The 25,321-nt window shown below is 38.4% G+C and overlaps 1 protein-coding gene across 2 annotated transcripts in view; it reads right to left on the bottom strand.

The window, feature by feature from the left end:
* LOC126458467 (uncharacterized) overlaps positions 1 to 25,321 on the bottom strand; it is a 97,208-nt gene that overhangs the window by 11,291 nt on the left and 60,596 nt on the right. For both annotated transcript variants that reach the window (XM_050095542.1, XM_050095541.1), the window contains 2 exons: positions 18,879 to 19,016; positions 12,509 to 12,661 (listed from right to left, as the gene is read on the bottom strand). In XM_050095542.1, coding sequence (XP_049951499.1) covers positions 12,509 to 12,661; positions 18,879 to 19,016 — 291 coding nt within the window. The remainder of the gene's footprint in view (positions 1 to 12,508; positions 12,662 to 18,878; positions 19,017 to 25,321) is intronic.

Raw genomic sequence — 25,321 nt, 5'->3', positions numbered from 1 at the left:
AGGTCAGAGAAGAAGATCAACTTTCACCTGCAACATGATAATACCAGGCCCAACACCAATTTTGAAACCACACAACTCATTGCATAATTTGTCTGGAATGTCTTATGATGTTCACTGTACAGCCCCAATTTAGTGTCTTCAGACTTCCATCTCTTTGGGCCTCTGAAAGATGGACTACATGGCAAACATTTTCAAGACTTGGATGCTGTTGTCAACTCTGTAAGGAAGTGGTTAGCTTCAGCTGGTTCCGATTTTTACAAGCATGGCATACAGGCTCTGGTTCATCGTTGGCAAAAGTGCATGACGATTGGTGGCGACTATATGGAAAAATGACAGTCTGTAGCTGAAATATTGCTCTATTTAGCTGTGCTGTTGTGATTTAATTATCTCCTGTAACTTCCATGAATAAAAATAGGAGGCATTACTTTCGGAAAGACCCTCGTTTATTGAGTGTATACCTTTACTCCTTTCTCTATCAAGAAATAATTATGCAATCAAGGTAACAATTATGTCAATTTTTACCATTGTTATACTGCACAAAACCACCACATGCAAAATAATGATTATTGATATAGCAGTTGATGGAAACAGTTGATATTGCTAATGAGGTTGCACAGGATCAAGACATCATTTAGCAGAGGAATTGTGGAAGAGGGCCACTGATAGACTGGAGTCATGAAATATGCAAACACTGATGCCCAGGTGCTTAATGTTCATAGGCTGACACAACAATTTCTAACAACAACTTTGCACCCAGAATGTTCAGAATACAAAGGCCAGTATTGATTTTATGCTTTCACAGGTAGTGCTGCCTAGGATATGACCAACTAGCTATAAGTCTGCATGACTGGCCACCAACAAACAGTGGCCAAGAGAAAGTTGGACAATACACTATAACTAGTCGTTATGGAAGTGCAAAAGATGAGATGATGGCAGATGAAAGACAGCAAATTGAAAAACTGAGTAGCAGACAAAATTGAGGAACATAGAGAATTATATTTAGAATTAGAGTGTGATGAAATTTCTGGCATTGTTAACGGCAAATTGATAAAACCAGAAGAAAGTTTCCCAATTACATAACTAAACTTGCTACGTGTAACAGTGCCAATGGAAAGACAAAGAAGTGCTCATACTACCACTCGACACCAAGCCTACACTTCGCATCGGGGAATGCAAGACCTTCAAAGAGATTCATGATAAGCTGCATCAGATTCATAATGTTCACCCAGTTGAAATCATTGATCTGCTTAGAAGCTAAATTCATAACATAATGTGGGGAGCATCTGGTGGCATACAGGGCCATACAATCAAATTTGATGAAATACAACATCAACTTTCTTTGTCGGACAAGCTGATAGATGATGGAGACGTTTGCGCATGACTTTGGCTAACTTTGCCCAAAGATTTCAGTTATTTCATATTGTTGTTGTTGTTGTTGTTGTTGTTGTTGTGGTCTTCAGTCCTGAGACTGGTTTGATGCAGCTCTCCATGCTACTCTATCCTGCGCAAGCTTCTTCATCTCCCAGTACCTACTGCAACCTACATCCTTCTGAATTTGCTTAGTGTATTCATCTCTTGGTCTCCCTCTTCGATTTTTACCCTCCACGCTGCCCTCCAATACTAAATTGGTGATCCATCGATGTCTCACAACATGTCCTACCAACTGATCCCTTCTTTTAGTCAAGTTGTACCACAAGCTCCTCTTCTCCCCAATTCTATTCAATACCTCCTCATTAGTTATGTGATCTACCCATCTAATCTTCAGCATTCTTCTGTAGCACCACATTTCGAAAGCTTCTATTCTCTTCTTGTCTAAACTATTTATCGTCGATGTTTCACTTCCATACATGGCTACACTCCATACAAATACTTTCAGAAATGACTTCCTGACACTTAAATCTATACTCGATGTTAACAAATTTTTCTTCTTCAGAAATGCTTTCCTTGCCATTGCCAGTCTACATTTTATATCCTCTCTACTTCGACCATCATCAGTTATTTTGCTCCCCAAATAGCAAAACTCCTTTACTACTTTAAGCGTCTCATTTCCTAATCACAGCATCACCCGACTTCATTCGACTACATTCCATTATCCTTGTTTTGCTTTTGTTGATGTTCATCTTATACCCTCCTTTCAAGACACAGTCCATTCCGTTCAACTACTCTGCCAAGTCCTTTGTTGTCTCTGATAGAATTAAAATGTCATTGGCGAACCTCAAAGTTTTTATTTCTTCTCCCTGGATTTTAATACCTACTCCGAACTTTACTTTTTTTTTCTTTTATTGCTTGCTCAATATACAGATTGAATAACATCGGGGATAGGCTACAACCCTGTCTCACTCCCTTCCCAACCACTGCTTCCCTTTCGTGTCCCTCGACTCTTATAACTGCCATCTGCTTTCTGTACAAATTGTAAATAGCCTTTCGCTCCCTGTATTTTACCCCTGCCACCTTCAGAATTTGAAAGAGAGTATTCCAATCAACATTGTCCAAAGCTTTCTCTAAGTCTACAAATGCTAGAAACGTAGGTTTGCCTTTCCTTAATCTTTCTTCTAATATAAGTCGTAGGGTCAGTATTGCCTCAAGTGTACCAACATTTCTATGGAATCCAAACTCATCTTCCCCGAGGTTGGCTTATATCAGTTTTTATATTCGTCTGTAAAGAATCGCGTTAGTATTTTACAGCTGTGACTTATTAAACTGATAGTTCGGTAATTTTCACATCTGTAAACACCTGTTTTCTTTGGGTTTGCAATTATTATATTCTTCTTGAAGTCTGGGGGTATTTCACATGTGTCATACATCTTGCTCACCAGATGGTAGAGTTTTGTCAGGCCTGGCTCTCCCAAGGCCGTCAGTAGTTCTAATGGAATGTTATCTACTCCCGGCACCTTGTTTCGACTCAGGTCTTTCAGTGCTCTGTCAAACTCTTCACGCAGTATCATATCTCCCATTTCATCTTCATCTACATCCTCTTCCATTTCCATAATATTGTCTTCAAGTACATCGCCCTTGTATACACCCTCCAGATACTCTTTCCACCTTTCTGCTTAGAACTGGGTTGCCATCTGAGCTCTTGACATTCATACAAGTGGTTCTCTTTTCTCCAAAGGTCTCTTTAATTTTCCTGTAGGCAGTATCTATCTTACCCCTAGTGAGATCAGCCTCTACATCCTTACATTTGTCCTCTAGCCATCCCTGCTTAGCCATTTTGCACTTCCTGTCGATCTCATTTTTGAGACGTTTGTATTCCTTTTTGCCTGCTTCATTTACTGCATTTTTATATTTTCTCCTTTCATCAATTAAATTCAATATTTCTTCTGTTACCCAAGGGTTTCTACTAACACTTGTCTTTTTACCTATTTAATCCTCTGCTGCCTTCACTATTTCACTCCTCAAAGTTACCCATTCTTCTTCTACTGTATTTCTTTCCCCCATTCCTGTCAATTGTTCCCTTATGCTCTCTCTGAAACCCTGTACAACGTCTGGTTCTTTCAGTTTATCCAGGTCCCATCTCCTTAAATTCCCACCTTTTTGCGGTTTCTTCAGTTTTAATCTACAGTTCACAATCAATAGATTGTGGTCAGAGTCCACATGTGCCCCTGGAAACGTCTTACAATTTAAAACCTGGTTCCTAAATCTCTGTCTTACCATCTATCTGATATCTTCTAGTATCTCCAGGGTTCTTCCATGTATACAACCTTCTTTCATGATTCTTGAATCAAGTGTTAGCTATGATTAAGTTATGCTCTGCACAAAATTCTACCAGGCAGCTTCCTCTTTCATTTCTTAGCCCCAATCCATATTCACCTACTATGTTTCCTTCTCTCCCTTTTCCTACTGTCGAATTCCAGTCACCCATGACTATTAAATTTTCGTTTCCCTGCACTACCTGAATAATTTCTTTTATCTCACCATACATTTCATCAATTTCTTCGTTATCTGCAGAGCTAGTTGGCATATAAACTTGTACTACTGTAGTAGGCGTGGGCTTCATATCTATCTTGGCCACAATAATGCATTCACTATGCTGTTTGTAGTAGCTTACCCATACTTCTATTTTTTTTTTTTTTATTCATTATTAAACCCACTCCTTTGCCCCTATTTGATTTTGTATTTATAACCCTGTATTCACCTGACCAAAAGTTTTGTTCCTCCTGCCACCGAACTCCACTAATTCCCACTATATCTAACTTTAACCTATCCATTTCCCTTTTTAAATTTTCTGACCTACCTGCCCGATTAAGGGATCTGACATTCCACGTCCCGATCCGTAGAACGCCAGTTTTCTTTCTCCTGATATTACATGGCATGATTTATCTGCTGAAGGGAAAACATGAAATAAGTTACAAAAACAGAGCTTAAATTATGAATTGAGAATAACAGATCCTTGTGGTGAAAGTGTTGGTACAGTAATGATGTCAAAGGTGAAGGTTAATGAACTGCGACTATGGAGCAATGAAACTTCACCTCACGCAGATATATCAAAAAAGTCTTATTATAAAGGGAATGAAGATAGAAAATGCTTTTCATGGAGCAAAGTAGGTGTCTTACCAAAACAGTGTAACACAGGTTCAGTTTGTTTTAAATGATAAGAAAAAAAAAGACTACCAATCAAATGAGTGTCCTAGCTTTGAAAAATGGAACAACTGTGCTACATAATCATCTTCTGTAACATCAGAGGGAAACTCAATAAATTGTAGTCACACAGACACTTAAAAAATTGAGAAGAAAGTTTTGAAGGTGAGATTGAAAATTTTTTTCTGAAGACAGAAACAAATGGACTGTGATGAGTGGTACATTGACAGAGATGTGACACATCATATAACAAATCTAAGTGACTGGCACACCATGTATGAGCCATTTGAAACTGCAAGAAAGATGGATAGTACCAAAAATGGTGTATAAATCGAATCGTATGGTACAGGCTGAACTAATGTACAGGTATTCAACGGACAGAAATGGACAGAGTGATATTTTGAAGATGTTCGGTTTTGTCGGTATGGATCTTGCAGTTTATTTTCTATTAAGAAAGCTACAGAAAAAGAAATAAATCAAATAATCAAAAATGATGGCAAGTTCTGGGTATTTTTCAAAAGCAATATTGCAATTGCCATTGTTGCATACAGTGGTAAATATGGGCTTCATCGCGCGGCTGTGTAGGTTGTGTCAAAAAGTCTTGTGTTATTGTAGAAACTGATGATACCTTAACGAGATGGCATGGAAAATGGATCATCAAAATAAACACTAAGTGTACCAGTATTTGAAGTATTGTGATATGCAGACAATGACTGATAGCAGCTTTTGGGGTCTATCATAAACAACTAAAATTGGAGAATTAGTTTATGCAGATATTTGCAGACCAATGCAAGAAATTATCTGCAGGGTCGTCAATACTTAGCTATTTTCAAGTGACACACCCCCCCCCCCCCCCCTTGCCCAGGTTAATGTATCCTTTGTGACAAAGATGAAATTAAAGGAAAGTGATCACTGCACAAAATTCCACGCACAAATGAAAGCAGTTCTTCAAAAGAATGTGTGGTATGTTATTTATTATTATGATGATAGGTATATTGTTAATTTTTTTTAAAATGTGTGTGTCATGTGCACGCAAAGTTCAATTGCAAACAATTTCCAGGGATTTTTTCTTGGTGGGTGGACTGGAATAGGGTACTCTCAGCCTTGTGATGCCAATCAAGGAACTACTCGATCAAGTAGTAGGTGCTCAAGGTCACAAAAACTGACTATGGTTGAGGCTGGTGTGTGAAATAAAAAAATAATTATAAAACCACTAAACAGTAATAATGAATCCATAAGGAGGAAACTATTTGACAAAAAGAAGAAAATACAAAACTTGCCAGTGGAAAGAAATTTAAATTCCAAAGCTCCTCAGTATGGAAGTGATTGTAACAAGGACAGTCACGTATATATTACACACAATGTGATAACTGGTCAACCAAATGCTCTAAATGAAGTTAAAACTGATTCAATACCTGCAAAATCAACATACATATATAATTACATGAGTGAAAAATAATTGAATGCAAAGTTGTTGGCATGTGCAAATGAACATAACCTTGAAAGTAGTCATGAAACTATTTCGCACAGTGTAAGAAATACTGGGTCAACTCTAGCATGTGATTCCAGTTATCAGCTCTGAGCTATGATGTCACGTACCATCATGAGTTTACAATGTGAAGGATGCAAGCAGCCAGTTATTAAATGTTGTCTGTGGTTCCCTTACTAACAGGAGTAAACTATTGATTCTATTTTACATTACATAGGTCTCTTTTCTTTTATTTCTGTGGCATATTCGTTTGTTTTTATATTGCATATTGTTTTCAGTATGACCTGTGATTCGTGGTTCATGGTTTTGGATGTGATTGTTATGCTAACATATTATTTTCATTGAGGTATGCCATGCAAGAAAAAAAAAAAGAGTTGTGAAACTATATCACTGAATGGTTTTCGATTTTAGGGAGGTGTGTGGCAAGTTTGTTAAGTATGGGAAATCATCAGGGGAGTGAGAGGTCAAAGAGAAGATAAGCAAGTCATGTTTTGAGAAGAGGAAGAATAGTTCAGGTTTGCATCTGGCCATCCAATTCAGGATTTTCTGTGATTTCCCTAAATTGCTCCAGGCAAATGGGTTGGGTTAGGACGGTGGGGTGGGGTGGGGTGGACAGGGGGCTGAGTTGAATTAGGTTGGTGGGGTGCAGTGGACAGGGGGTTGGGGCTGAACTGGATTGATGGATACAGGCTTTAGTTGGTTTGGTGGTGCGTGTTGTTAATGTTTCTTGTTGGGTAGGGAGGGGCTGTTTTCGTGGGGGTGGGGACGTTGCATGTATGACAGTGCTCTTATTCACTGTTTTTTGTCTCTGTTCTGGTTATGTGTACAAGCCTCAATCTCTCAACTGATTTGGAAAGTCATGTCAAGGAAGTTTCATTTTTTGAATGAATGTACTTTTTTTATGAATCAGTTGTTTTTCTATTTTGGTGTTGGTATTTTAAGTTGTGTTATACAGCTGAACTTACTTTGTCAATACTGCGTCTTGTTAGTTTTCATGATTTTTTGTTAGGTGTGTAGTGAGATTTTGTTTTATAATTTATCTTTCGATATCGGTGTGTCAGGTTGAGCTATTAGATCAATTTAGATTGTCAACAGAGTTTCATTAGTTTTCGTGAGATTGTGTTAGATTTGTAATATGATTACTTTTATAATTTACTTTCCGGTTCACCTTTATCTCTCCCCATATATTTTTATTTTCATTTTCATTTCACCTCATGTTACACTTTCCACCTTCTAATACCATGTCACCCTCACAACACCCCCACAACGACCCCATTAAGTTTTATTTACATTCCCTCCGCAAACATGCTTGTTTGTTTGTTTGTGTGTCTATCGACCTGCCAGCGCTTTCGTTCGGTAAGTCACCTCATCTTTGATTTTATATATAATTTTTCCCACGTGGAATGTTTCCTTCTATTATATTGATACTTTTATAATTTATATTTTGGTATTGGTGTGTCAAGCTGAGCAATACAGGTCAACTTAGGTTATCAATACTGCATTTTGTTATATTTGAAGATTTTTCACTTAGTGTGTAGTGCTGCTTTTTGTAAGCTTTCTGTATTGATACTGTCTTTTGAGGTAAGCTATACAACTCAACTCAAATTGTCGAAATGCATGTTGTTATAATCATGTTGAGGTTGAAGCTCTTTTGTCCATGTTTACTTTCACAATATTTGTGTTTTTGGATGGGGCCTGCCTTTAGCAAAACACAATTTTGTTTTTTTATCCCAAACATGTTTCACTCAAGTTGCAACACCATCAGTGGGCTTTTATTTTATGGCTGTTAAACATAAAGAATGTTCTTTATTGTTTGTAAACATGTAAATATTAGTTTTTAAAATCATAATTACAGATTTTTGAAGAACAAATAAAATTATGTATTCATATCTTTTTACCACGTGGTGTGGTTTTCCTGATCTATTATGTTTTTATAGTGCCAGTTTTCTTTCACAACAAACCATGCAAAATCAACAAACTTATTTGAAAAGAATGATGAACATACCACTAGCACAAACAGGGTAGGAATTCAAAAGGAAAACAAAGTGTCAAAAATGAGTTTCTATTACTTGATGACTGTCTTTTGAAAAAGGTCAAGATCCTTGCCTGTTAAATAACCTGGAACTGAATTCCATTGGATGAACAAACACTTTAAATATTGCTGATATCTGTATTATGTATATTAAGCATGGTCCATGGCATAATTCTCTGCCTAATGTTCCATCTTCCAAAGCTCGAAACATTATATGAGGCTTTAATGATACAGAAAGCTGTTACAGGCTCAAAGGTAGGTCGAACTTTATATATGTATCCATGCAACAGTCAGTTTGTACCTTCATTAGACTGCTTCCTAAGATTTCAGAGTCACGCCGATGTATGCTATGGAGCTTTTTGTGGGGAAGAGCTGGCGGTGTTTGTTTTATTTAGAACTAGGGCCTACAACTTCTCTAATTCAAGTCATTCTTTTCTGTTGACATTGTTTTTGTGCTTTTGTATTTCTATGGCCTCTCTCTACATTGTAGCATAGTAATTATTAGATCTTGGTAAAACCACAGTGTCAGGGAAACAAATTTGGTGATTTCCAGGTCCTAGTACATAATCTGCTACTGCTGATTTATCCATCTTGCCCAGGTGACAGTAGCTTGTGTTCCTTCAGGCAAGTGTTAATGCTTCTTTTTTGTGCTTCCTTGGCCACAAGGGCAAGGGACCATATACACTGAGGTGACAGAAGTCATAGGATACCTTCTAATATCATGTCGGACCTTCTTTTGCCTGGTGCAGTGCAGCAACTCGCCATGATGTGGGCTCAACAAGTCGCTGGAAGTCCCCTGCAGAAATATTGAGCCATGCTGCCTCTATAATAACTCATAATTGTGAAAGTGTTGCTGGTGCAGGATTTTGTGCACAAACTGACCACTTTATTATGTTCCGTAGATGTCTGATGGGTGGCTAAATCATTCTCTCAAATTTCCCAGAGTGTTCTTCAAACAAATCATGAACAATTGTGAACCAGTGACATGGCGCATTATTATCCACAAAAATTCCATCATTGTTTGGGAACATGAAGTCTACAAGTGGCTGCAAATGGTCTCCAAGTAGCCAATCATAACCATTTCTAGTGAATGATCGGTTCAGTTGGACCAGAGGACCCAGTCCATTCCATGTAAACACAGCCCACATCACTATGGAGACACCACCAGTTTTCACAGTGCCTTGTTGACGACTCGAGTCCATGGCTTCTTGGGGTCTCCACCACATTTGAACCTAACCATCACCTCTTACCAACTGAAATCGGGACTCATTTGACCACGCCATGGTCTTCCGGTCATCTAGCATCCAACCGATATGATCATCAGCCCAGGAGAGGTGCTGCAGGTGCTACCATGCTGTTAGCAAAGGTACTAGTGTTGGTCATCTACTGCCATCGCCCACTAATGTCAAACTTCGCTGCACAGTCCTAACAAATATGTTCATCGTATGTCCCCCATTGATTTCTTTACTTACTTCATGTAGTGTTGCTTATCTGTTAGCACTGACAACTCTACGCAAACACTGCTGCTCTCGGTCGTTAAGTGATGGCCATCGGCCACTGGGTTGTCAGTGGTGAGAGGCAGTTCCTGAAATTTGGTATTCACACCACACTCACAAAAAAGGAAGGCTATAAACTTTGTGAACAGAAAGGGCACAAAACACATTCAATTTTAGTAAGTCTCTTTTATGTTTGATGATGACACCAGGATTCTGTGACCCCCAAATTCTTACATTATGGTGGCTTACTTCACCTGATGGGTGAAACATAGATTCGTTCGGGGAAAAAAAAAAAAAAAAAAAAAAAAAAAAGAAAGAAAGAAAGAGTCATTGAAATGCAAAACTCTTATCTTCTGTTATGGTTGCCAGGACACAACTGCTGCAGTAACTGCAACTTGCAAAGCTTCATATGCAGGCATCACTGCAAACACACCACACTGTTGTTAGAGGAAGTTGATGTTACTGGCCTAGACATACTATGGACTTCCAAGATCTCTGTGTGAATGCATCTCAGATACGCCCGACATTTTCATAATATGCGCACAACCAACCAGTGCCCTTCTCTTTGCATTATGCAACCAACTTCCAACAATTTTGTATTCCAGTTATAAATCTGCTTGTGCAGAGGTGGCTTCTTGCTGAATCAATCTTGGAATGCATGTTAGAATTGCACAATGGATTGACTTCATGCAAATTCCAATACAAAAAATGAGTTCTCTTGTAAGGTAATTGCTACATTGCTACAAACAAACAACAGCGCAGCAGTGTCAGAGCTTTAAACTTCCTTCTATTCAATAACATGTGCAATGTGCTCCTACCATTTATAGTTTGTCTGTAATAAACAACAGAAATCTGTTCTTTGTTTTTGAATCATCCTGTATAATAATGCAACAAATATTATGTAATTATTATAATGTACAAATGTCAAGATTACTACCTAGACAATAGCCATATTTGTGAAAAAATAAATGCAGACAGGCACAACAAAATGACTGCTAAGCCTTTAGGCTGAAAGCTCAAATGTATAACTGTCTTTTTTGTTGTGTCTGTTTGTGACTCAGCGTATCCTTTATAAAGTGAGTAGCATTCTACCCTTTTCATAATATTATCTGTATGTGTGTCATATAAAAAAGTACATAAAAATGATTTGCTAAAAAAATGGAAGGAATAAACCATAGCTTTTCATGTACGTTATGATGGCCTATATCTAAACCTAAATCAGCAAAGTGAGATTAGAACGACAATGTTCATGCTCTTCACTTAAACCTATTAATAACTGTTGCTTTTCTGTTTTCATTATCGTTATCATTATCATCTTTTGTCCCCAGCAGTGAACTCTGTTCTGGAGCATAGACTCTCCAGGTTTCTAATACCTCCTTTGTTTCCTCTATTAGTACGTCCATTCCTGCTACAGACTATCATGTAATTAATAAGTAATGTAGTTTCTTTTAGAAATAGGTAAAATAAGGGAAAGGCAACCACTTACCTACAGCAGATCAATGTATGGAGTATAGAAACAACTAACAGAAAACAGCATTCATACTAGTTTTTGAGCACTCGCTCTTTTTATAATGAGAGTACACACATTCAGACACACAGGAACGAGTGTTTGAGTATTGGTGTCGTTGTGTGTGAGAATGTGTGTCATTTGCTAGAAAAAAGAGTGAGTGCTCAAAAATTAATGTGAATGCTGTTTTCTGTTACGTGTTTCTGTACTCCATGCATCAATCTGCTGTAGGTGAGTGGATGCCTTACCCTTATTTTATGTATCGCTCCATCTCGGAATTTCCTTTATTGTTACAATTTCTTTCAGCTTCTTTTTAGAGTTTGTTATCATACATTGTTTTCTTTTACAATATTAACTAGTTCTGCATCCTTGTTCCTGCTGTTCTCTGGAGTCCAGGGCTATTTTTGGCATTATTTGTAACAATAATTTTTATGTGGGTGAACTACCAACACACAGTTTAATTATGATTTACTGCTGAAAGTTTCTCTCTTTCTTGGAAATATCCAGTTTTAAGGCACCAGAAACTCACCTTTCATCCTCTCCCATTCATTACACACTAAATGCAGTGCACTCGCCTGGAAACAAATAGCTGCTGCCTTCATACATGTGGGTGTAGCATTTATTGGAAGAACTGTTAAGAAGTCATAGTGGCATTTTTCAACGTTATGTTGCTCCAGCCTATCTGACAAGCATTGGGACCCATTACACAGTACCACTATTTTTACGCTAATCATACACTCCCAAACCTCTGTGTGGTAGGTAGCCTTCAATTGTTGCCGCACTTATCTTCAATTCCTCTTTAGAAATGCAAAAATATATTGAAATCAGTTGTTGAGCACTCGTTGTCATGATACACTGTGACAGTGCCACTGCTAATTCAAATAGACAAATATTACAGCAGTAAGATTTAAGAAAGCAGTGAACTAGGTTGAGTAAGTCTGTCTTATAAAATTTATTCCTGCTAATCACTGCATATGCTTCCTGTTTCCTTATAAAAGATGGTCATTACGTAAACATACATTCTAAACAGTTCAGTTTTATAACTGTAGTCTACAGATACAAACTATGTGGTGTAAAAATTCTAAACTGCAGCGGCAGCAAATTTAAAAAAGGATACACACACCTGTCACAGTATTTCTGAAACGTTACTCTTCAGCGCAAATAACAAGTGAATCTCGAAAAAGTAACTTCAACTATTAATTCAGTAGCTATGAGATGGATTTTAATACTATACACATATAATGTGTTATCCTCAACTGTCACATATCCAGCGAGAAACACTATGGTGATAACTTTGTCCGTGTGACACAGAAACGAGTTTTATACATTTACATATGAAACAGTTGCAGTGTTCCAAAATTCAGTTCAATGTGGACAAAATACTTTTATTTATTCTAAAAACTCACCTTCATAGACATTAATAGCTACAGGCTTGATGATTTTTGACACATCATTGCTAATGATCAGTACAATAGTGTAAGTTCCTGACTCAGAGAAATAATGTGTAACTGTGAATTTACAGGTGTCCAAAATTCTTGATGTCATACATGTTTCTTCACCTGGAAATTACAAAAAAAGTAGATGTAACAAAAATCGGCTTTATAAGTAACATAATTTTAATTCTATGAATGCATGTTTATTTATGTTTTATCTACAAGGATTATTTTGAAAATACTGCACACTGTGCACGTGCAACCACTGTGGTGGTGTAATCGAGTTGAACTTCATGTCAGTTGTGACCAAAGACATCAGGCATGACAGTTGTATATGTGTTTGCTAGTTCGCATAGCTGTGTAGTGAGTAATTCATTTCTAAAATATAAGCTTAAATTGAGTCAGATCATATTACATTGGATACTCCCTGCAGGTGCAGAGTCCTGCATGCATTTGCAGCCTCATGACTGATTAAGACAGACTGTTTAAAACAGGCAGAAGAAATGCTTGGCACTGCACATTTTAGAGATTCTGACCTAGATAAACCTATGCTAGAGTGTTCTTTGGCACAGCAGTGTAGAAGTGTGCACAGAATCATCAAAGTGAAAAATCCACGCAATATGCACATTTACTTATATATAAAAGCCGACTCAGGATTTTTCTGTTGTGTGAGACCTCTTGTACAATATTGTGTGTCAATTGAAAGTTCTAGCCTCTCATATATTACTGTCCACATCACTTTTTCTACATAATCTTTCACTGATTGTATCAATATTCATTTGTATTGTGATGTATTGTGAAATTTCGAACATTTGCAAGTGCCGCGATAAACTAGTACTGTTATTGTCAATGGTACACTTAAACTAAATTGTGCACTTTTAAAATTTTCCTAATTCAAAACAAACTTTCTCTAATTTCATCGTACAATTACATGACAGATATGTTAGTTTCACAATTTTTTGACACTTACAAAACTATATTTTCATAAGTTAGCAGACCCGCCCCCCCATGAACCATGGACCTTGCATTGGTGGGGAGGCTTGCGTGCCTCAGAGATACACATAGCCGTACAATAGATGCAACCACAACTGAAGGGTATATGTTGAGAGGCAAGACAAACGTGTGGTTCCTGAAGAGGGGCAGCAGCCTTTTCAGGAGTTGCAGGGGCAACAGTCTGGATGATTGACTGATCTGGCCTTGTATCACTAACCAAAACGGCCTTGCTGTGCTAGTACTGCGAACGGCTGAAAGCAAGGGGAAACTACATCCGTAATTTTTCCCGAGGGCATGCAGCTTTACTGTATGGTTAAACAATGATTGCGTCCTCTTGGGTAAAATTTTCCGGAGGTAAAACAGTCCCCTATTTGGATCTCCGGGTGGGGACTACTCAGGAGGACGTTGTTATCAGGAGAAAGAAAACTGGCGTTCTACGGATCAGAGCGTGGAATGTCAGATCCCTTAATCAGGCAGGTAGGTTAGAAAACTTAAAAAGGCAAATGGATAGGTTAAAGTTAGATATAGTGGGAATTAGTGAAGTTCGGTGGCAGGAGGAACAAGACTTTTGGTCAGGTGAATACAGGGTTATAAATACAAAATCAAATAGGGATAATGCAGGAGTAGGTTTAATAATGAATAAAAAAAATAGGAGTGCGGATAAGCTACTACAAACAGAATAGTGAATGCATTATTGTGGCCAAGATAGACACGAAGCCCACACCTACTACAGTAGTACAAGTTTATATGCCAACTAGCTCTGCAGATGATGAAGAAATTGATGAAATGTATGATGAGATAAAAGAAATTATTCAGGTAGTGAAGGGGACGAAAATTTAATAGTCATGGGTGACTGGAACTCGAGAGCAGGAAAAGGAAGAGAAGTAAACGTAGTAGGTGACTATGGAATGGGAGTAAGGAATGAACGAGGAAGCCGCCTGGAGAATTTTGCACAGAGTATAAATTAATCATAGCTAACACTTGGTTCAAGAATCATAAAAGAAGGTTGTATACATGGAAGAACCCTGGAGATACTAAAAGGTATCAGATAGATTATATAATGGTAAGGCAGAGATTTAGGAACCAGGTTTTAAATTGTAAGACATTTCCAGGGGCACATGTGGACTCTGACCACAATCTATCGGTTATGAACTGTAGATTAAAACTGAAGAAACCGCAAAAAGGTGGGAATTTAAGGAGATGGGACCTGGATAAACTGACTAAACCAGAGGTTGTACAGAGTTTCGGGGACAGCATAAGGGAATAATTGACAGGAATGGGGGAAAGAAATACAGTAGAAGACGAATGGGTAGCTCTGAGGGATGAAGTAGTGAAGGCAGCAGAGGATCAAGTAGGTAAAAAGACGAGGGCTAATAGAAATCCTTGGGTAACAGAAGAGGTACTGAATTTAACTAATGAAAGGAGAAAATACAAAAATGCAGTAAGTGAAGCAGGCAAAAAGGAATACAAATGTCTCAAAAATGAGACCAACAGGAAGTGCAAAATGGCTAAGCAGGGATGGCTAGAGGGCAAATGTAATGATGTAGAGGCGTATATCACTAGGGGCAAGATAGACACTGCCTACAGGAAAATTAAAGAGACCTTTAGAGAAAAGAGAACCACTTGCATGAATATCAAGAGCTCAGATGGAAACCCAGTTCTAAGCAAAGAAGGGAAAGCAGAAAGGTGGAAGGAGTATATAGAGGGTCTATACAAGGGCGATTTACTTGAGGACAATATTATGGAAATGGAAGAGGATGTAGATGAAGATGAAAGAGGAGATATGATACTGCATGAAGAGTTTGACAGAGCACTGAAAGACCTAAGTAGAAACAAGGCCCCAGAAGCAGACAACATTCCATCAGAACTACTGGTAGCCTTGGGAGAGCCAGCCATGACAAAACTCTACCATACGGTGAGCAAGATGTATGAGACAGGTGAAATACCCTGACTTCAGGAAGAATATAATAATTCCAATCCCAAAGAAAGCAGGTGTTGACTGATGCGAAAATTACTGAACTATCAGTTTAATAAGCCACGGCTGCAAAACACTAACACGAATTCTTTACAGATGAATGGAAAAACTGCTAGATGCCGACCTCAGGGAAGATCAGTTTGGATTCCGTAGAAGTTTTGGAACATGTGAGGCAATACTGACCCTACGGCTTACCTTAGACAATAGATTACGGAAAGGCAAACCTACGTTTCTAGCATTTGTAGATGTAGAGAAAGTTTTTGACAATGTTGACTGGAATACTCACTCTCAAATTCTGAAGGTGGCAGGGATAAAATACAGGGAGCGTAAGGCTATTTACAATGTGTAAGAGTCGAGAGGCATGAAAGTGAAGCAGTGGTTGGGAAGGGAGTGACACAGGGTTTTAGCCTATCCCCAATGTTATTCGATCTGTATATTGAGCAAACAGTAAAGGAAACAAAAGAAAAATTCGGAGTAGGATGAAGAAGAAATAAAAACTTTGCGGTTCACCAATGACACTGTAATTCTTTCAGAGACAGCAAAGGACCTGGAAAAGCAGCTGAACGGAATGGACTGTGTCTTGAAAGGAGGATATAAGATGAATTAAATCGGGCGATGCTGTGGGAATTAGGTTATGAAATGAGACGCTTAAAGTAGTAGATGAGTTTTGCTATTTGGGGACCAAAGTAACTGATGACGGTTGAAGTACCAGAGGAAAATTTTGATTTCAGCTCCCCTATTGTTTTTAGCATTTCCTGTTCATCTGTTGGGTATAGGAAGAGAGACTTGTTACTAGGGATAGTTTTAACCTGATTTGCAATGACAGCATATTGAAAGTTTTGCTTCAACAGAATCTCAGCTGCGTCAGAGAAATATGAGTTAAAATTATTTGCTATCTGCTCGGGATCAAATATTACAGAAGTTTGATATTATGGTATTCTCTCTGTTTTACCCCTGTTTCATGCCTTACAATGTCCCATATGGCCTCATTTTATTTTGTGCATTTGCTATGAAGGAACTATTTGCCATTCTTTTTACTTCTTTTATGACTTTAGTTAAAATCTTTTTGTAATTATTACTGAGACACAAACAAGATTTTTCCAGTGGTTGAAGTAGTGCTATACAATGTTTTTGCAACCAATCAGTTGATTTTTCTCACATGCTGCTCAGACTTTCTATTCTATTCACAATAGCAAACTTTCCTAGATTTCATTCTCCACTTGCTACTCCGATTCCCACACAATTTCTCAGTTTTTACTCCTACCATCTACACAGTTTTGATACTGCTCAAAACTACTCAACAGTATCCTACTGTTATAGTACAGGAAATTGTGGCAAAACAAGTGCTGTATTGTTAGATAGAGAGGCAAGCAAGTGTGCTGGGACTTAACCCAGTACACTGCTAGTAGTGCCACGTACCATAACGCGCCTGTGCGTAGCACATGAATATTGCACCATAATTAAGAATGAAATTAAAAGTTAAAGTTGATTCTTCAAACTTTGTCAGCATATGCTTTAGAGTAATAATGTTTAAACTGTCAAGTATCAGATTGATTAGGTCAATATTTTACCTACATACAATGTTTTAAGAAAAAAATAAGTGATACTAAATAATAAAGCTAGGAAGCCAGAAACTGGTCATAATGTGCAGAGTTACGTCAAAATTAACTGGCACAAGTCTCAACATGATTAAAGCAATATTTTGATCACAATCCACATTTTTAAGAAAAATTGAAGGCGCTAAATATTAAGACTTAGAAATGTGCAAATTTGTATGACGCTTCAGTTCAACATAAAAATAATAACTACGTGAGCCCATTAAGGTACCTCTAATAGTTTTTGAGTACTTTACTGAAAACTAAATTTGGAAAAAGTCCTTATTTGTAGTAGATTAAGTATCTGTTATATTAAGGCTAGAAAGTTTTAGTTACAGCACATGATGAAATCTTTTAAGTAATACAGCTATAACAAGTTTTAGGACCCTTATGTTACTAACAACCAACACAAGGTCGCAAAGTTGTAGTTCAGAGGTCATATTCTACTGTCAGTTCCATTTTAAAAAATTCTAGAAGCCAAAGTTTTAATGGAGACAAACTAAAAGTTTTTCTGTGATTTCAACCAACTTACCTACATACATGCAAAAATTCTAAACTGATTCATGACATTGTTATTAAATATTGTGTGTCCAAGAAAGCAGCCGTTTAGAGACTGCTACCGTGTGCTTAGGGCAGATGACAGCAGGTATTCCCTTGGTCGTCTGCTGTGCCACATATGTACAAGTACAGCCCAAGAGGCAAGACTAGCCTTCACTTCGCACCCCAGCACAGTAAGATCTGTGTCCGTCAAACACCAGAGTGTGCGCTGCCTCGGTTTCGTCATACACAGGCTGTTACAGAATGCTTGTTTTTAGTAAAAATAGACAGGGAACTCACGAGGACTGTACACCATTCTGGATCACTCAGATTTTGCAAAAGTAACTGTTAGTGTGCTGCCCATAATATTAACAAATCCGCGTAGGTACGATACACAATTTCGCAGCAGTTTTGTCATCACACATCATTGTTTTTCGTAATATTAGTGCACAATCCAGTACTTCTTTTCACATGAGTTCAAGAAGCAACTTTCTTACTATTTTTGATTACACCAGTGGTAAGTAAAAAGTCTGTGGAACAAGTTCATGACTGGGCTACTGGTGTGATTGTAGCTTTCCTTTGTTGCAGCACTAGGAAGGGGTGGGCAGCAGACCCATTGTCCCAGGCATCTTTAATACCAAGGAAAGACCCCCAGTACTCATTTGACGCGAGGATGAGTGGACCTGGGGTCATTCTGGAGGGACTGCAATGAGAAAAAACCCTGCCCCTATCCCGGATTGAGCCTATGACATTCACTCCCATTCTCTGACTGCTAGGCTACCATGGTCACAAGATCACTGATATAAATGTTTACTCTGTGTTGATATAATCAGTTTTATATACACATTTTCCTGTTATCAGTGCAATTGTGTGTCTAATGATCATGCTGTCATGTACCAAGTCTCGAAATATAACAAAAAGAATGCAAGTTTGAGTTAAGGTGACTTCAAACACCTCCATTTCATAATAAAACTTACTTAAAATTCTCTGAAGTATTTTTGGAAATGAGGCTCCTCATATATTCTGTGTGTGTTAGTCATTAACAAATAATAGGTGTAAAAAAATCTTGTATTCAGAAGAAAACTTCAAAGGTCAGTCTTTTATGTCTCAGGAGTCTTGCAAAATGAAGTACACACATTATCTTACATAATTTCTAAAGTAATAAATACTCCCTCACAGTGTTCTGTCATCGCAATGCAGATAATATGTTCAATTAATACTTAAAACACTTTTGAATACTTACCAGTGGCATTATATACTCCCGAATATATGTAACGGCAATAACTGAAATTAGAAGAGCCACTACAAGAGACTGTCAGATTCAGCACATCACCATGTTGTAACCAATTATTTCCAGTGAACGAGACACTCTGAACTGGTGCTGCAACATAAAATGTCAGTCAGCTAAACAAAAGAAACTGTTCAATACATGATCACAGAGTAATGGATCCTTATAAATGGATTCCAGAGGAGACTCACATTACATATAAGATTACTTATGAAAAACATAATGTGATGAAAATTCTTCAGGTTATAGTACAGTAACAAACTAAATGGGAAAACAATGATAAACTGTTGAAGAAATTCATTTCAGCTGGTGTAGTACCCTACGTTCAAAAGCACACAGAATGCTGAACAAATTCTCACATCACATTGTGTAGAGAGTAATATGACAGAAGATTAGGAACACTAAAAATAAAAATGCAGCTATTAAGAACAGCTATTGGACAGCCAATTATCAAACATCCCATTCTTAAAGGTATATTACAGTACATCTCTTTTGATTGTGGCTGAATATCAAAATAATGTTAATTGAAGAATTAAAGAACATGATATAAAAGCTAGCTATTTCTCCATGTACTGCTTATTTACTTATTTAGCCTGACCAGGTTAGGGCCTTAATGCCCTCTCTTACACCTGACCAGGAACAACACATATAGAAGGAATACTACATAAGTCAATAATAATAATAATAATAATAATAATAATAATAATACAACCCTTTAGATCACATAACATCAACAGATACGAAGAAAGTAAATTGGAAAAAGAAAACACTACATGGCAAGCACCGCAATCATCTAATACAGCCACACATCGATCGAGACGCATCCAACACATGGCTAAGAAAAGGCAATATATACAGTGAGACAGAAGGATTCATGATTGCAATACAGGATCAAACAATAAACACCAGATATTACAGCAAGCATATTATTAAAGATCCCAATACCCCAACAGATAAATGCAGATTTTGCAAACAACAAATAGAAACATTACATCACATCACAAGCGGATGTACAATATTAGCAAATACAGAATGCCCCAGAAGACATGACAATGTAGCAAAAATAATACATCAACAACTTGCCATACAACATAAACTAATAAAACAACACGCAACTGCTTCAACTCCATATTTACCCTCCTGACAGAGCGGTTCAACTGGGGCTGATCATGCAGCACGAAAGCTGGCACCAGCCCAACATTGGTACGGGTAGTTGCCGAGGCTATTTTCACCAGGTCACACTCAATACTGTAGCCCTGATCCCTATCAATACTGTTTCCCACTCCACCCACTATCATCACATGATCCTGCTTTGTGAATCCTTTGCACAAGGAACCTATATCCTCTACCACCTGGGTAAGACTTGCAGTCGGCTTGAAAAAGTTTGTGACCTGGTACCTGTCACCTAATTTATTCTGCAAAATCTGGCCCACACCTCTTCCATGGCTGCTACCTAGCAACAGAACTTTCCTCTTAATTTCTACTTTTTTTTAAATAGTTGGTTTCCTAGTCAGATTCTGTTGCATCTTAGCTACATCTACTTCCACTGGAGCCTCTTCCTTACTTAACTGTGGTAGCAAGGCAAATTTATTGGTTGTGCCAATAGGGAAACTGTCAGACACTGTCCTCTTTCTGTGGCCCCTGTTCCCAGCTACCACTTCCCACCACAGTTTGCCCTCCTCCCCCCTTAACCTCTTCAGTTCCTCCCTCGCTCTGTCCAAATCAGCCTGAAGGGCTCTAATTTTCTCCTCCTGTTCAGCTATAATCCTATCTCTTGAGCAAACCCTGCAAAAGAATGGAAGAGTCTCGTTTGCTTCCCCAATTCCCATGCCGCTACAATTTCCCCACTGAAACCAACTGTCACTACAGCTGCACAAAACCCCTGAACTAAGTTTCCTACTGCAGCTCACACACTTAGTATCCATGGTAGTTTGAAAATTAGTTATTTACTAAGTGATAACAATAATATATTAAATACCGATGCAAAAGGACACTAAATATGTTTTGGAAACCAATATGTAAGTAAACTATTACCAAATGCACTTAAATTTGTGGTATAACGCTAAATATGAACAATCAAAAATTAGGCCTAAACAGCCGAATGTAACCAAAACGAACTTTTTGCGATAAGTGGAAGAATACGTAAATAAAAGAAAAACCTTTAATGGCAAGCTTGAAGAGCACACTAATGAATGTATTTAATTAATTAATCTATACCAAATACACTTAAGATTGCGGTATGACGCTAAGTATGCACACTCGGAAAGTAAGGCAAAGCCGCGAAATGTAAACAAAACGAACTTTTCACGATTACTGGAACAATACGCAAAGAAAAGAAAAACCTTTAATGGTGAGCTTGAAAAGCACCCTAATGAACTTATTTAATCCGTTAAACTACAGCAAATCCACTTCCAATTGCGGTATAACGCTAAATATACACACTCAACAAATTAGGCCTAAGCAGCAGTAAGTAAACAAACAAACTTTTCACGATTACTAGAACACTATGCAAATAAGAGAAAAACTTTTAATGGTGAGCTTGAAGAGTACACTAAAGAACGTATTTAATTAGTTAAAAGTATTCAACTACAATCAATTACAACCTAAATTACTTATCTTTCATGAGAGCTCTGTCTCCGTACGTGCGGCCTTGTGCAGGGCTACCCCTATCACGTCTCAGAAGCACATAGCCATTGAGATTTACAGAGCTGGAAGGGCTGCTCAGCTTAAGCCATGTTTCCGACATTTGTATGACATGAAAGCTAAGGTCCTAAAATATATTTCTGAACTTACTCAACTGGGCCGGTAACAGCCGCATGTTTCCAGCCAAGATTTGTAGTGTACAGTTGTCACAAATTGTATCCGCTATAATCCTGCAAGTATGGACAGCGGCTGTCCTGGACTCTGGCATAGCTAGTGCCTTGCAGCATGCGAGGGGGATGGGACAGGGGGAAGGGACCAAAGGTGGTAGGGGGCTGGAGAAAGTGAGGAGTTCCAGGTTGATTAAACTTCCCTAGCACAAAGTATGGCAGTGCGAATATGAAGGAGTGGGGAACAGAGAGTATTCATTGTGAGGGAACATGACAGACAACAATGGTGACTGTAAAAATAATTTACCTTCTGTATTAATGGATGAAATGTAATAAGTGTTAGTTCAGGGTGGGAGGAGATAAGCAGTTGATTCACAAGGATGATACTGCCAGCAGGGAAAAATAGGTTTAACAACTAAAAGATTAATACAGAAAGTTAACAATTAAATTAGAAATTACCAAAGTATGACTGATTGCGATTTTGTTCTTGGCCATTTAAACCAAGAAGGTGAGTGGGTAATGTAACCAGGAAAAGAGTAATAATAACAGTGCTACTATTACATGCAAGATAGAGAATTCTCAGGCACAAAGTGCTAACAGTAAATAAAATAAAATTAGGTAATACTACAATTAAGGGTAATAAGTGAAGGCATTAGTAAAAAAATAATTATACAGTTACAATTAGAGAAAAAGAGGTCAAGGCACAGGTACAAAGATAGTTCTAAAGTTGATACAATTTCAATATAGTATTTACAGTACAAGGAATCTTACATTAGATAAGTATTAAACCAAGGAGAGGTGTAAAGTTTTTGCTTTGGCTCATGTAGTTTCACTTGATACTATTCAGTTCCGTCATGTTTGTAACTGCCTTCTTTCCAGCTGTGGTACTGATAATTACTCTACCATCTTGAGTCCACACATTCTGAACGCCAAAACTTTATATCGTATTGTGTATGGACTGTAAACATATTATTTGAGAAACGTACAATAAGTTGTCAGCAAAAAGTGGGCTGCTATACATTCTACGTGCTACCTGAATACATAACATAAACAGAACAAATAGTTAATATTTTCTTAAAAACCACTCTTACTCTGACTTATAGTGGACTGGTGTGTGGAGCACAGAACCATGCAACAGAAAACACAGACTTTTGTGCTCTTGCTCTTTTTCTAATAAAGGGACCACATTTACACACACAATCACACAGACACCCCAACACAAACTCCTAAAGTGATACTGATTACTGATTATCAATTATTGACAGCAGTTGCCTGTTTTGATCTCAGGTGGGGAGAGGGTAAGGATGGACATGCAAGGCAAGGAGAGGGTAGTGGGCATTGCCGCCATTGAACACTACCTTTCCCAACATCCTCCTGATACCAAAACCACTGTCTCTTTCCTAATTCTCCAAGCCAACCACATCCTGACCCACAATTATTTAACTTTTGAAGGCAAACTCCACAAACAAATCCACAGTACTGCCACAGGTACTCGCATGGCCCTATCCAATGGTAACTTATTTATGAGACATCTGAAGGAATACTTCCCATCTGCTACAGTCGCAGGTTCGAATGCTGCCTCAGGCATGGATGTCCTTAGGTTGGTTCGGTTTAAGTAGTTCTGAGTTCTAAGGGACTGACGACCTCAGATGTTAAGTCCCATAGTGCTCAGAGCCATTTAAACCATTTGAACTTCTCATCCAGTCAACACCAAAAACCCTTTGTCTGGTTCAGACTCACTAATGACATTTTCATGAACTGGACTCATGGCAGGTACAACCATTGTTCTTTCCCCCATACGACGAACAGCGACTCTTAAATTCACTTCAGCTGGTCCTAGATATCAACCTCCACATCTGAGATGGCTCCAAACTACATCTGTTTATACTAAGGGCACCAACCACCAACAGTATCTCCACTTTGACAGCTGTCACCGGTTTCATGTCAAAAAGTCGCTTCCTTACGGCCTCTCCATCTGTTTTTCAGAGCCTTTCCTGACAAGCAATATCAATCTGCCTCATCCATTAACAGATCTCTTACAGCACTGTTTCCTCTGGCACCAGTGAACCTATTAACCAGTCACTGAGCAGCACTCCTCTGATAAACCATTCGCCTTGAAAAGCTGAGCAACTTCCTTCGCCAATGCTTCAACTATCTCTCATCATGCCTTTAGATGAGGGATATCTTACCCAACTCCTACCCACATCACCCAAAGTAGTTTTCAGCTGCCCATCCAACCTGCAGAATATTCTTGTCTATATCTGTTCCCACTCTGCTCCCAATCCTGCATCCCAAGGGTCATTCCCTTGTGGTAAGGCCACGTGCAAGACCGGTCCCTTACAATCACCCACCACCTCCTACCACAGTCCAGTCACTGGCATTTCCTAGTCAACCTGAGGCAGGATGACATATGGAATCAGCCATGTTATATATCAGCTATGCTGCAATTACTGTACAGTATTTTACATGGGCTGATAAGTAACAAGCTATCTACTGGCATTAATCATCATCACAAAACTGTAGCAAACTGCAAACCTGACCATCAAGTTGCTGAACATGCAACATACCACAACATCTGCTTCACTACGTGGGCCATCTGGATACTTCCTTCCAGCACAAGTTTCTCTGAGCTACATGTGTGGGAATTGTCTGTACAGCAAATCCTGCACTCTCACAATCCCCCTAACTGCTCTAGCATTTTTCCCACAACTTCACTTTACCTTTTCTCTTCTCTCTTCTGCCCACACCATTCCTTCTGCATCCAGAACATGTACTGCTTTCTCCCACTACCCTTTCTCTCCCCCCCCCCCCCCCCCCCCCACATGCAGGCTTTCTCTCTCTCTCTCTCTCTCTCTCTCTCTCTCTCTCTCTCTCTTTTCTCTGTCTCCTCCTTCACATCCACCTTCCTGTCATTTTCCCCTCTCCCAAATATGCCTCATGCATCCCTCCCTAGCCTCACCCCACCCCCATCAGCTCAGCAACTGCTTTTAAGAAACTATAATCAATAACTATTCTTGCTGCAGCCACAGGAGTGTGCATTTGGGTGTGAGAGTGATCATGTGTTTGAATGTGTGTATTTTTAATAGAAAAAGTGTAAGAGCTCGAAAGCTAGCATGAATACTGATTTCTGTTATGTTTCTATGCTCCATACACCAGTCCACTATGGCTGAATAGTTGTCTTTCCCTTATTTTATGTACTGTTCCATCCAGGAATTTCCATTATTGTCATACTAAATCAAGTTTTCAGATGTTTACAACCTTGCACAGCACGTGACACTCAAAGTTTTACAGCAAGTACATAATGTAAATGGTAAAGTAGCAACATATTTGAAACCAATATATTTTTACACTTATGGTCATTTTAAAACATAAAACAGAAAATTGTACATGGAAAACTGACCTTATCACAAATTAACAGCTAGGGTTACTTCACCCCGGATCAATCCACTACACACATCTCAGAGGTAAGGACCAACTGACTAGGAAATAGTGTGGCCATACTGTAAATGGTTTCTTTTTGTGGCAAATTAATTGGCTGAGTGAAAATAACCCCACTGAATGTAAATCACTATCCATAGTTGATTTTTA

This window comes from Schistocerca serialis, chromosome 2 (assembly GCF_023864345.2).
Source record: "Schistocerca serialis cubense isolate TAMUIC-IGC-003099 chromosome 2, iqSchSeri2.2, whole genome shotgun sequence".
NCBI lineage: Eukaryota > Metazoa > Arthropoda > Insecta > Orthoptera > Acrididae > Schistocerca > Schistocerca serialis.
The sequence above is the reverse complement of the archived record's forward strand: the minus strand, read 5'-3'. Positions and strand labels throughout refer to the sequence as shown.